Raw genomic sequence first — 13183 nt, 5'->3', positions numbered from 1 at the left:
GCTCTGATTCGGCGTCCAAATATTCCATATCTGGTGTGGAAGTTGTGTGGGCCACTGTTCTGCGTCTGGTGCCAGCTGGTGGAATTTTGTCAACTGTGAACGAGAAATACAGTCTGCTATAGAGTTTTGTTTAGTTGGGATATGCTGTGCTTTTATTGTGATATTATACTGCAGAGTAATAAGGACAAACTCTCGGACAATTTTCATTACTTTGTTGGATTTGGATGTGGAGTTGTTCAAAACCTGTACCACGGCCATATTATCTATGTGGAATAATATACGCTTGTTTGCTAGAGACTCGTGCCAGATCAGAACTGCAACATATACTGGGAACAATTCCAAAAATGTCATATCTCGGATGATTTCAGATTGCACCCACTCTTGTGGCCATTTTGAATAAGCCCAACTTCCAGAGAAAAATATTCCAAACCCCCCATTTTGCCCCCCAGCGCTGTCAGTAAATAGCTGTTAGAAAGTATCTGATGTCCAGATGTTGTTTGATATTACCGTGACTCCATTGTAATTTTGTAGGAATTTCAATCAAACTAGCAAGTCGGCTTTCATTTCTAAAGTAACTCTTAACTTATGATGCGGCTTCCGGATGCCTATGGTTGCATCGATTAGCCTCCTGCAGAATGCTCTCCCAGGTGCCACTACTTTACATGCAAAATTAAGCAGGCCAATGAGGGATTGTAGGGATTGAAGGGTGATCTTTTTGCTAGACAAACAAGTTTGGATGGTATGTTTAAGATTGGCCAACTTGTCTTGTGGAAGTTTCATTACCATTACTATTGTGTCTAGTTCTATACCCAGGAATATTAGATTTGTGGCAGGGGTTGTGGTTTTTTCCTGTGCTATTGGGACCCCCAACTCTTGGCAAATATTTTGAAATACAGATAGAGTGTTTTCACACTGTTGAAAATGGGATTTGCCTGCGAATAAGAAATCGTCAAGGTAGTGTACGATATTTGGGTTACGTGAGGTATTCTGGGTTATCCAGTGCAATGCAGTAGCAAATTTTTCCCAGACTGCACAAGTGATTGAGGCACCAAATGGCATCATTTTATCAAAATAATATTCGTCACGAAATTTAAAACCCAGCAAATCAAAATCGGAGGGGGCGACTGGTATGAGTCTGAATGCTGACTTGATGTCTGATTTAGCTAACAATGTACCTTTACCCATAAGGGCTATCATGCCTGCTGCATCGTCAATGTGGGAGTAATGAACTGAACAAGCTGATTGATCTATGTAATAATTGATGGAGTCATTTTCTGGGTATGATAGGTGGTGGATAAGTCTGAAATCCCCATTTTTTTTGGGTACAAGTCCTAGAGGTGAAATCTGAAGTGTTGGGAAAGGGGGATGCTGAAAAGGGCCACCTATTCTTTTAAGACCTAATTCTTTGTTGATTTTTTGGTGAACAATTTCAGGGTGCTGATATGCACTTTTTAAATTCTTAGCTTCTCAGGGTCTTCTGGGGCCATTGTATTGTAATTGAAAACCAAATTGAAAACCATTTATCAAAAAGTCTTTCTCTTTGTATGTTTCTAAAAATGCTTGCAGTGGAGTTATTTTGATTGGTGTGCTGCCCAATGTGTATACATTGGTATTAGACGGGACTGGGTAATTAGTAGTTGGACTGTTGTTTTCTGCAGTTGATTGCTGGATGGGTCCCGCTGCACAACCTGCAGGTGTGTCTGAACCTACAATTGGGGGAGAATTGACATTTTTTACCACTGTTATAAATGTTGCAATAATGGGTAGTCATTTGTAGATTTGACCTGTTTTGCTGATTGTAAGGGAGCATACGAGATTTGGGTGTTGGCTCTGAATTGTATGTGACATTAGAATTGGTGATATGAAGTAACCAAAGTTCACTATTGATTTGGCCCCATGATGAATGGGGGTCAGAAACCTTTCTTAATCTAAACTGTTCATCGTACCTGAACCAACCCGCAGAACTTGATGCAGCGAGACGAATGTCACGCATGTACTTTAGCAACTCTTGTGCCCTAGTGCGGTATTTCTCCAAAAGAACGCTGGAGAAAATGATAAAGGCAGACCTCCACTTGTCTATAGACAAGTATGTATTAGACTTTTGCTTGATTAAGCACATTTTCCCATCCCTTATTTGTAATTCCCCCTTTGAGTCCATTTCGTTAGCCAATTCCCGGGCGGATTTTAACAGTAAGGCCAAATCAATGAATTTTCCCTCCCATATTTTTTGTTTCAGTTTAGGTGGAATGTGACCACTTAATGGGTCAAAAGTAGTTTGAGTTTGAACTGGCTATTATTCAACCACGTCTAGAGGGGTAAATTCTAGCGTCTGAGGTGTTGCTTCATCAAAAATAGTTGGTAAATTCATTATTGACTCACCGTTTGCGTTGTTGGATTCGTCTGTTGAGTTGGCGAATTCGGGTTGTGCAGCCACATTAACAATGGCTGCGGACGTTGATGTTTGGGAAGCGCCATCCGTTGTTCTCCTTTGATTCCTAGGCCTTGGTCGTCCCCTGGCTGGTGACACTTGCTGGGTTTCAATCTGTCTTCTTGAGAGTGTCCGTCTTTTTGTTCTTACTGGAGGCATCTTGCCGATGATGGTAGATTTTTAGCTATACTTGGAACTAACAATGTGACTATACTTGGAACTAACAATGTGACTACCTCAGCGGGAAAATGTGAAGAGGAAGTTGAGGAATTTGCTAAGTTGTACCACAGTTCACTTCCTGTGGATGTGCTTAAACAAGTTGTACCTAAGTGATTCTTTTTCCATATGACTTACATGTAACTTCCGTCAATTAAGAGTGATTATTTGTATCTTTCATAAAATAATCTGTATTAACACAGTTTAAACGTTTTTTAATGTTCACAATTCCTAGTTAATGTAATTCAATTGATCAGGAAAAAATTGAACATTGTTTGTTGATTAATTTTACAAAGGAGATAGAGAACTTAAATTTCTTCATAATGTCAACAACGCTCGTGCCTTGTTTCTGCTTACATATAGAAAAATATCATATTTATAACAAAACGAGATTCAGTAAATCGCTAGAAACTGCCTTTATTGAAAATTTCTTTGAAGGGTGCTTTGAACGATCATATTTATGTTTATTTAACTAAAGCATTGCACGGGCATTGTTAAACCCCTTCCCCGCAGTCACGCATTTTAACGCATACAGTATTACCATTTCCTATTTCTAACGCAAAATCACGCATATACCGTTTCCCCGCAATCACGCACTTTAAAAAGATCATTTAATCTTTAATTTAATGCCAATTTCTCTCTACTTTTTACTTGCAAAAATCTCTTAAATTAAGAAAAGTTATTTTTGTATTAGAATATAACGTCATAATATTATTTACGCTAAACTTTAGGGGAAAGTGTACCACTCTAAAAGGTGCTTTGGGGGAAATGGTAAATTTCTAATTCAATGACTTTAACATTACGTATGTTGCATTACAGTTCAGTAAGTTGTAAAGAGTTAACATAACAAAGCTTTGGAGCTATAAATCTATCCTCTATCTTGATAAATGATATCTTATTCATTAAAAAAAAATACCTAAGTTAAGTATTTGTGAGCATAAAAAAAATGGAAAAATAAAGTTGATTTTTTTTTATTGAAACTGTGTCTTTGTCCCTTTAAGTCCACCTTTTTAGTAATATATCTGAAAAGGAGTATATATGATAAGAGCCAATTTTGGCCCCCTAAAAATCAACATTTTAGAATGACATTCAGATATGTTTAATTGATATTTACTTTGAAGAAGAGATTATATTAGAAATATTTCTAATATATTTTTCACATTTATATGCACTCTCTAGCTGTAAATGACATGAGAAATAATGCTATTTTTGCTATCTAGCAAAAAAGCCAAAATTATGCCTTTTTCTTGATGTTTTCATCTTATGGGAAACATAGAGCGCAGTGTAGAACATACATAATTTTTCTGTCACTAATCAGTATTACATAGATACATCTTTAGTAAAAATATAAAGCTTGTTCTAGGCTGCGCTCTATATTTTCTGGAAGAAAAACTGCTTGAAAATAAGCAGTTTTATACAAAATATGCTAAAATGGCGGGAAAACGTGATTTTATGATGTCATATTTCTAAAATAACGGTATTTTGATCAAAATGAAAATGACCAATAAAGGTAGCTGTACAAATTAAAGCTATATTTAAAGTAAATTAAGATATTCATTTTAAGGGGCCAATTGAGACACTTACCATATATCGCTCTTTACATCATAAACTTCTACTTTTGATTTGTTTTATTTTCTGGATATATAACATAACTTTGATTAATCTGATTAAAGTCACGATTTTAGTGCAAAAAGTAATATATATCAAATGGACCGTAGCGCCCAAAGGAACATTGAACCCATTTCTTGTTATGATTTTTCTGAAGGTATGTGTGTAGATACTAAAACATACATATACCGTACTTGATAATAAAAATTCTTTAGACTTAAAGTTTCAGGATCAAACTTCGTTAAGATAATCAAATTTCTTGATAAATATTGTGACAAATTCTATAATGAAGACATACATTACAACATAGGCTTCCGTAATTTGGACAACTTGTAGGTACGTATAAGTGAATTATAACTTTCAATTATATATATACCTTTCAATTGAAAAGATATATTGCCAAAAATCCTTATGAATATGCATATAGAAAGACTATTCTGAAACATAAACTAAACACAATGCATACTCTCCTTGACGAGATTATTGAATAATGTGTGTCAGAACCATCAAATGTCACAGATTATAAACATGATAGTAGAACAACAATTTCTATTTTTAATATATTCGATCAATGCATACTATCTCTGCAAGATATATTATTGTTTTCAGCGGCAGCTCACACAAATTGGTCCGACCAAAATAGTTCCATCATGATTGAGTAGATACAACATTATTGTTCATGATAAGAGTGAAGTTGTGTATTTCATACGTTAAAGAAATCAAAAATAACGTCAAAATATTATTAGAAAATCACTTTCCCCCCGAAATGCAAATAAAAAATATCAATATTCCTACGCTCGCTCCCTCCTCAGCCTTTTTTTTTTTATACATGTTTGATAATAGAGAATATTTAGGTCATTCTTCGATTCATATTTTTTCACCGATGAATTGATAATACTATATCAACAATTGTATTTAGTACATGTTTATAGTCTGTTAATTATCATACAATTTCCTTTTAAGAAAAAATAAATCATTCTGTGTGTGTATATTATTAAATGACGGAATTTTCAATCCCTGGCTGGATTCTGCTCACGTGTGTACACTTTGTAAACTGTAGGGGATAAAATGTGTGGCAAAACGAGAACTGGGTCGGACATTCGGGTTCGTGTTGGAGTTCAGCATAGGCTTACCATTTTATATAGAACTTGAATAATGTAAGTAATATCTGCGACGAATACATTAGCATATTTCAGTAATTTTCAAAACAAAAAAGGTTTTCAGTTTAGAATTTTCCGATCCGGTCTTGATTTTCCTAACACGGCCATTTTAAACACAAGTTGTTGCAGATGCAAATGTTAGAACAAACTATATATAGTTCAACAGGGATTGTATAATTTTTATTAATCAGAATTCGTATTCATATGATCTAATTAAGAAAAGAAAAGTTTTGTCTGCCATCGTAACTTCTCGGCAAAACAAAACGTGTTCCTCCGAGCTCGCTGGATGCGTTTAACAGCTCCATCGCACGTGTGTAGATCAAGGCTAATGTTGGTCTTGCGGACACAGGTTCATGTAGGCCTATGTGTACCGTTTGTTAGGAGACTGGGTGACCTCACCATGCTCACGAAATTTACACCAGTTCCATAACTAGGCCCTAGACATTGCAGTTTTTTTATTAACGTCATTATAAACACTGATAAGCATATTAAATCTAAAAGTCGAATATCTTTGGATATGGGGTAACCCATATCTATTCTTGTTATACGGACATTTAACGCAATGTTCATCGATGGACAGGACTTATATAGGCAGTACCTGCTGTCCAATCCTATTATGTTTATTCATAATAAAATATTGTTTAAAGTAATGTTCATCGACGAAAAAACACAAAACTCTTTTAATGCAATATAGTTTTATTCTGAATTACATGTGCGTAATCTATTTATATATGTATTGTCTGTAGCATTGTCCTAGATTGCGACCATTGTGTAGATTCCAATTACAAAGTTTTAGAAGTATCTTTTTTTTTATAGGATTAATGGTGTTTTCTTGCGTTCACTTTATAGCCTGAAAATCTCACATCTGCATGCATTATGGGTGACAACAACAACAAAGATCTACGATCTTTACGACAGAATGAAAGTTTTGTTGTCAAACAGATATTAACATCCTGGTGTGTGACCAGCGCCATCTTTGTTTTCTTCTTTCGCTATGCACCCCTCAAGACATCAGGCTTGACCGATATCGGTGATCGGTTGGTGTTTACAATTCGCTGTTTGTTCTTTTCATCGCTCTCGATTTTCTTCTTCATAGTCAAAGTTGCAAACCTTCGATTTTACTCTAAAGCCATAGATCCTATCAAGGGCGGAGGGAAAGAAGTTGTGGACATTGCAAACCGCGTCCTTAGAAACACAGTTGAGCAGTTTATAGCACATTCCATTGGCTTGGTGACGTTGTCTACCATTTTGGATGCAGGCTCTTTGAAAGCTATTCCGATCCTTGTCGGAATATTCCTCCTCGGTCGAGTCGCCTTTTGGAAGGGATACACCTCCTCCTCAGCTTTGAACAGAGGATATGGATTTGCAGCGACACACTTCCCCACTGCTGCTGTGTATTTTCATTGTCTGTTCTCCTTCGTAAAGCTTTACGTTATCTGATCGCACGTTCTTTACCAAACCTCTGACAAAAAAGATTGATGAAATGAAATGTTCGACGTCCAACAGGACATGGACATAATTAATAGAATAAAGTCATTTCAGCTTAGATGTAAATTGATCAAGATCCTAATGTTATCGCTCACAAACAAAAATGATTGTTAAAGGTGCATAGACACAAATTTGAAGTTGAATTTTGCTGTTTAAATAACGACTTATATACTGCAATATTTAGCATTTCACACGAAAATATATTAAAAATCTTATTTTATTTTAAAAAAGATTATCTAAACAAGTTTTTGGACGGGTTTGATTGACACATACTTGCACTTTCACAAATCATAATTTTTATTCTTTTAAATAATTAGGAAAAGTGGCAATCTTGTTGTGTATGATATTACAATAAGTTGTAATTTTATACAGAAATTGTTAACTTCAAATCTGTGTTTATGCACTTTTAAAATTCTCATATTTAACACACATATAAAATACCCAATAATAAATCATTTCAAATCTGACATTATTTGTTTACATTTCAGTGTGTTTTATCCCCCTTACCAAGACTTTGCCTTCCTGCAAACATTGCTGTAAGTTTGTTTCAATAAAACTATAAAAAAAAAAAAACAAACTATGACGCCCTTTAGAAAGCCTTAGTGTCTTTCTTGCAGCAAACTTGTAGAAAGTATTTAGCAATGCAAATGTGGTTTGCTGCAACTCAGCAGCAAACATTAAATTATTGAAATATTGAAACAATTGCGGCAAACCTTTCGATATGACTTCATTTTTATACTTTCTTTTACAGTCAATACCAATTTATTTGAAAACCTAATAGTAATTTATAGTAATTGATTAGGAACCTTTATAACATTAAAGAAACATACAAATGTGATATCAGAATAAAGATTAAAACTCATTAATAGATTAATTGAGATTTGACATAGCATGAAACATATGGATATAACGAACAGTATTCAAGATCAAAAGTCCATAAAACAATACAAAATGGAAGCAGAGCAAACCCCACTTATTGTAGCAAAGCGAACGATAACTCTGGGTAGAGATTGAGGATTCTTCTGAAGTGTTGGAATCCATGTATATGGTAGTTCAAATTCATTTTGACTCTGTGGGATATTAAAGATATTCAAAAATGACATGTGATTTTGAAGAATTTCTTTCTTAAAAAGGGAACTATGAGTTGGATTACCACTTATAGAATTAAATCCAAGTTCTCCTAAATAACAATTTATATAATGAACCTTAGAAACGAGGACACTGTTGTAACCTTCTTTGTCAGCAGGGACCAGAACGTACAGCTTATATAATCTGTTTAGTTCTTTTTTTCACTTCTGGATTATTGAATACAAAAGGATAGATGGTTTTCATATTGCCCCTTATTCTTTTAATACACGATTTTAACATGGATCTGATACATTTATTCATTCTGACAAAGTGGCAACGTCTTTTTCATATCTGGCCCATCGCCTGGTGTAATCTTCAACAAAATCCATAATATTTATGAAATTCCGACGTCAGTTGAAGGATCGGGGTTCCCTATATTTGGGACTGTACATTAGTTACTTAAACATGCTTTAAAAAGGTAATAGTTTATCATATTAACTTAAAACGAAATCATATCTTACCATTTAGATGCTTGTATATGCCAATGTACACCTATATCAAGATTCAAGAAAATTTTCAACAGTTGGTGCTAGGTTTCATAATTTTCATGTGTTTTTCAGTGACAAATATTTCCCCTGGGTATCATAAGAAGTTTTAACTAATACTCGAAAGCATTATCTTTTGTCATAACCTTTGAACAGGTGGTGCTTGTGCTTTTATACTTCACAGGTATATTCATTGAGACAAGTTCTTTCTTTTAGAACCATTTTATTATCTTTCGACCTTGCAGCTTGACTTGCACGTGAACATGTCTGTCACAAACACACCTTTAAGTTTACACCTCCTCATAAACCGCTTCAGTTTTAAAATTAAAATCAAGAAAGCACAAATTTATAATCGTTTATGTTATAAACTGCCACATGTACATACAATTTGTAAATCAGAGATGAAATTGTTTTGTAAATCAGAGATGAAGATGTGTGCATTTGTAGATGTATCAATTATATAGAGTGAACGCTGTATACAAAGCGTAGCCCAGATAACAATGTGCATTTAACACGTCTGGTATTTTTTAAAGTTGTAGGGGAAAGTCACGATGGACTGAGACATTTTACGTCCTTTTACAATAATATTGGATTTAAATTACAATTATCAACATGAATAAAGTATTATATCAGGAAAGATGGTAAAGATAGTGAGGATCATTCAATAATTGAGCAAGTTGTTCATTAAATGGTTCGTAGAAATCTGTCAGAATATTCAGGGTTTCCGGTAGCATTTCTCCAACGTTTACTTTGCGTGTGTTTACTGGCTTTTGGAAAATCATTTTGCCCATTATTTCAGTATCCACAGACCCTGAAAGTAAAACAATAATTTAAGGTACTTATAGGAAGAAGATAAACATAAAACGGAAAATGTTTTAATTTTACAAAGAAAATAGAATACTGAAGTAAGTTTCATGCATACCCATTTGTAGAAAATTGAAGACATTATTCAAAACAGAGCTTGTTCTTGCCGCGTAGTCTTCAAGTCTAACAAACAGAAACTGGTCCATGGGAAACCTCTTCAGCCATTGTTTTATGTAAACCACATACAATCCCAAGCGCAAACGAACCTGTTAGAGAAGAAACAATAACGTGATTAAAAGTTTGGTAATAAAAACATGACGTCATTGACGGCAAAACAGTCTGACTTAGGGCAATAGCTGTACTTGTATAAAAACGCAAAATGCTGATAGCTAAGGAGTCAAAACACTTTTCACAAATTCTTTTCTTTTAAGATAATGAAGTTTAGCCCACTTTAATTTTATTCATATTTTTAAAATACCTTTGTCGTTTTTGCCAACGGTGCATCAAATGCACAAGCGTCAACTCCTTTGTCGTCAATGCAATCATTGTAAAGTTTTATTGCAGACGTCACTTTGTTATGGAAGTCAAAAGGACCTTTGTTTGCAGCATGGAAAAATAGGTAGTCTGAGTACAACCTTCAAAAAGGAGATTTCATGTACATGGATATACCGTACACAGGATCAAATCAAAGGATTTATTAGTTTTCATTGGCGTAGTTTGGTACCCTATCTGAGAAGTTTACACCTTTATATTTTATGCCCAGAGTTTGTCAGTCCGGTTAACTAAAATAGGTATGAGGTTTAATACAACTTAGAGACATTAATTTTTGTGAGAAAAAGAATTGTCTTATAAGTCATCTTGAATCATTTGATTTACTTCCTGTAAAAATTTGGTGTCTTTATAAAAAATTATTAAGATTAATTTTCATTTTCTCTAGTTTTAATGCAGATTCTCTTTACCTTTGGACAGGGTCCCTAATCATCACGATTAGTTTTGCGCATGCGTTCATTTCCTGTACAAAATCAGCTGTAGTATACGAGGGAATGGTCAGATTAAAATTTTTCGGTAGTGAAGAATAAATATCATTGTCCCATATTGTAGACGGACTGAAATCCCCTGCAACAGATATCATTATTTATATACTGTACACTGATTGATCTTTAGCAAAAAGAAAAATAATATCTACTTTTCCATTAGTTATTTCTGATATTTTTTTTTTTAATATTGATTGAATTTAAATATCTAAACATTTATATAAGGTAATAAGATAATAATATGCCTTTTAATATCTGAAGACTAACCTGTTATTTTTCGGTATTTAATATTTGTCTTATTTTTCAATAGTTTTTCCAGTTCCACGTCAAGGACCATGGGATAAAATACTCTGGTGTACAGAAGAAAACCGTGGTCAAAATCTCTCGTTCCTACGACAGGTATGAGAAAACTATTGTGAGGAATCTTGATAACAATTCTATACATCATAATATGCAGTGTAAAAATCAAACATATTGATTTTTTTATGTATTTTATTATTTTGCTGTAATATTACTTTTTATTCTGGAAAAAAATTAAACAGTTAGCCAATTTTATGTTCAGTGTGAAGCTCCAATTCTTTAGAAAACATTGAAATAAAAATAAGATAAATACAAAATAATCATTACAAATAAAATAAAACTTTATTTCTAACAGTGATTTTAAATTCAAGGCAGAATCACTCACGATATGTTCTGTTCATGGCGATGAACTTGAGTCGGTCGCGTCTAGGCGGAATAAAGCGATATCGCGATATCCAGTGGATTTCTTTAAATGATGGCTGTACGAATTCCGGATGATGTGACATCCTATCAAACAAGTCTGTGGTTCCACATTTCGGAAACCCAATCACAAAGAAGTAAGGGACACACTGAAGGAGTTCCGATGAGTGGTCCCCCGGGTGTTTCCGTTGATTACGAAAGCAGGGATTCTTATAACCTTCCGTCCAAAATTTACGCAATGGCTGCAATAAGACAAAATAGCTCGTAACTAAAGAATCTATTTATCTACCGTATTTGATATAAATTTATTTATTACTTTTTTATTTGTGCTGTGAAGTTTTTTTTTAATGTCTTTTGCAAACTAATCTAAACCATAAATTAATAATCATATACAGATTTTTTTTTAGATCTTTTTTTCCTAAAACTTATGCATAAAAAAAAATTCTCAGATTTTCTTTATATTCAGTTCAGTGTTAATATCCGTCTCATTTTACGACAATAATGATAACGTTGCTGTGAATGTCAAAACCGACCAAGCAGAAATGAGTGAAGGACCGAATCATTACATGTCCTGGGACGTCTTATTAGCCCGGAATAGCATGCTTTTGTTTATCTGGACAGGACATAAGGGCCCAGTCCTGGTCAATGCGGTCCTAATTTATTACGGCGTAATTTCATTAGTAATCAGTGGTTCATTGTTTTTAGGGAATGTTCGTGACATTAATAATGATCTTTGTCTTTGATTCTCTTGTAGGATTATCCATCATTTATATCGCCTTTAAAGAGTCTTAATGACTTGTTGAGCCTTATCATAATAAGTATATACTAAATGGAGAAAACTGATTAACCCATCCCTGAAAAGGACTCTTTTGCCATTATGACCACCCCCCCTCTCCGTTTAAAACTGAAACTTCCAATTTTCTAATTAATCAAATACTAATTCTAAAACATGTGGTTTTTTTTTTTTATCAAATGAGAGACAAAAACTGTATTGTATAGAGTTATATAAACTGATGTAAAGAAAACTTCTATAACATTTTATAAAATTACGTTTCAAAACTCGGTTTTTACGCCGCAGTTTTATATTAGCAGGGATTGGACTTAGACGAACGCTCGCCTTTCCTCTGAAGAATTCTGTATTAGTGCATTATTACTATAGTACTATATTACTATGTGTCATTGATTGCTTTGCCCGCGATCGGAAATTCTCTATATGGACCTTGCATTGGACTCGTCGTATTTATTACTCGTCATAATTGCAGTATGTTTCAAATGTTAGAAACGTGTATTTATAGAACATTCTAAAAGCCACATCTATCTTGCATAACATTTAGACTTTAAGAAAAGTATCGATGCATTCATTGCATAAATTAAGCATTGACAAAACTCTATGTTCATATATTGGATTTACAGGTATTCAACATAATAGTCTAAATATATGATTCGAAATGAATAACTTAACAATGCATTCGTTGTTATAAAATACATAGTTTTGTATATTTGACATTTTTGGAAAAGCGATCGACATAACTTGCAGATACTCTGTCTTACAGACATCCAATCCTTGCTTACATAAAAACAAAAAAAAAATATTCTCGTCAACTACGTGCTACATAGTAACATACCTTAACTGAATTAAGAACGCCTCTTCTACACTGAAACACATCTTTCCATCCGTCATTTTTCTTACATAAAGTTTGAATTTTGTTGGATGTCTTTCTAATGTCATACTTAATGTTATCAATGGTCACTTTAATGATAAATCCAATGGTTATCGTTAGAGAAAATAAGAACAGAAGCACAGCCGTGCGAAAATTTCCTCCTCGAATTCTCCCAAAGACTGGTCGCCAAATTCTATTTTTCTTGGTTTTCCGTAATTTAAAGCTATGTAACACGATAATTTTCATGTTTTTTACTGATGTCAAAAACTCTTTTCATCATTCTATTGAAGTCCAAATAAAAACAAACCAGTCTAAGTTCACCTTGAGGCCATGTTGCTACAAATACAAGCGCTTGTTATCCTTGTCAAGAAATAAATGAGAATAAAATGGACAAAAATATCCCACAAGAAGCCTGGTCAAGTCTTGTGGTTGATATATTGTCATGCGATGT

General features: G+C 33.9%; 2 protein-coding genes across 2 annotated transcripts; both read right to left on the bottom strand.

Moving 5' to 3' along the window:
• Positions 1 to 933: 933 nt before the first annotated feature.
• LOC134258554 (uncharacterized) lies at positions 934 to 2634 on the bottom strand. Its single transcript, XM_062741111.1, has 2 exons — positions 2380 to 2634; positions 934 to 1706 (listed from the first exon to the last, which is right to left on the bottom strand). Exons 1-2 carry the CDS (start codon positions 2585 to 2587, stop codon positions 1468 to 1470), a joined length of 447 nt encoding a protein of 148 aa, XP_062597095.1. The 5' UTR covers positions 2588 to 2634; the 3' UTR covers positions 934 to 1467.
• A 6209-nt stretch (positions 2635 to 8843) lies between these two features.
• LOC134258552 (carbohydrate sulfotransferase 15-like) lies at positions 8844 to 12978 on the bottom strand. Its single transcript, XM_062741110.1, has 7 exons — positions 12697 to 12978; positions 11037 to 11313; positions 10619 to 10741; positions 10277 to 10433; positions 9796 to 9952; positions 9436 to 9583; positions 8844 to 9324 (listed from the first exon to the last, which is right to left on the bottom strand). The coding sequence occupies exons 1-7, from the start codon at positions 12976 to 12978 to the stop codon at positions 9143 to 9145; spliced, it is 1326 nt and encodes a 441-aa protein (XP_062597094.1). The 3' UTR covers positions 8844 to 9142.
• Positions 12979 to 13183: the final 205 nt, after the last annotated feature.

The sequence above is a fragment of the Saccostrea cucullata genome, unplaced genomic scaffold, assembly GCF_032062105.1.
Source record: "Saccostrea cucullata isolate Sc308-1 unplaced genomic scaffold, CSIRO_AGI_Scuc_v1 ctg13110, whole genome shotgun sequence".
Lineage (NCBI taxonomy): Eukaryota > Metazoa > Mollusca > Bivalvia > Ostreida > Ostreidae > Saccostrea > Saccostrea cuccullata.
Note: the sequence above shows the minus strand (reverse complement) of the source record. Positions and strands in the feature narration are given on the sequence as shown.

What these genes read in the sequence shown, in the direction of transcription:
- LOC134258554 (XM_062741111.1), bottom strand. Translation starts at nt 2,587, where the DNA reads ATGCCTCCAGTAAGAACAAAAAGACGGACACTCTCAAGAAGACAGATT. An exon ending in CGAATCCAACAACGCAAACG is followed by an intron (nt 1,707 to 2,379) that starts GTGAGTCAATAA and finishes CCCCAATTGTAG; the next exon opens with GTTCAGACACACCTGCAGGT.
- LOC134258552 (XM_062741110.1), bottom strand. Translation starts at nt 12,978, where the DNA reads ATGAAAATTATCGTGTTACATAGCTTTAAATTACGGAAAACCAAGAAA. An exon ending in GCGTTCTTAATTCAGTTAAG is followed by an intron (nt 11,314 to 12,696) that starts GTATGTTACTAT and finishes GTCTTATTGCAG; the next exon opens with CCATTGCGTAAATTTTGGAC. An exon ending in ATTAGGGACCCTGTCCAAAG is followed by an intron (nt 9,953 to 10,276) that starts GTAAAGAGAATC and finishes TCCTTTTTGAAG; the next exon opens with GTTGTACTCAGACTACCTAT.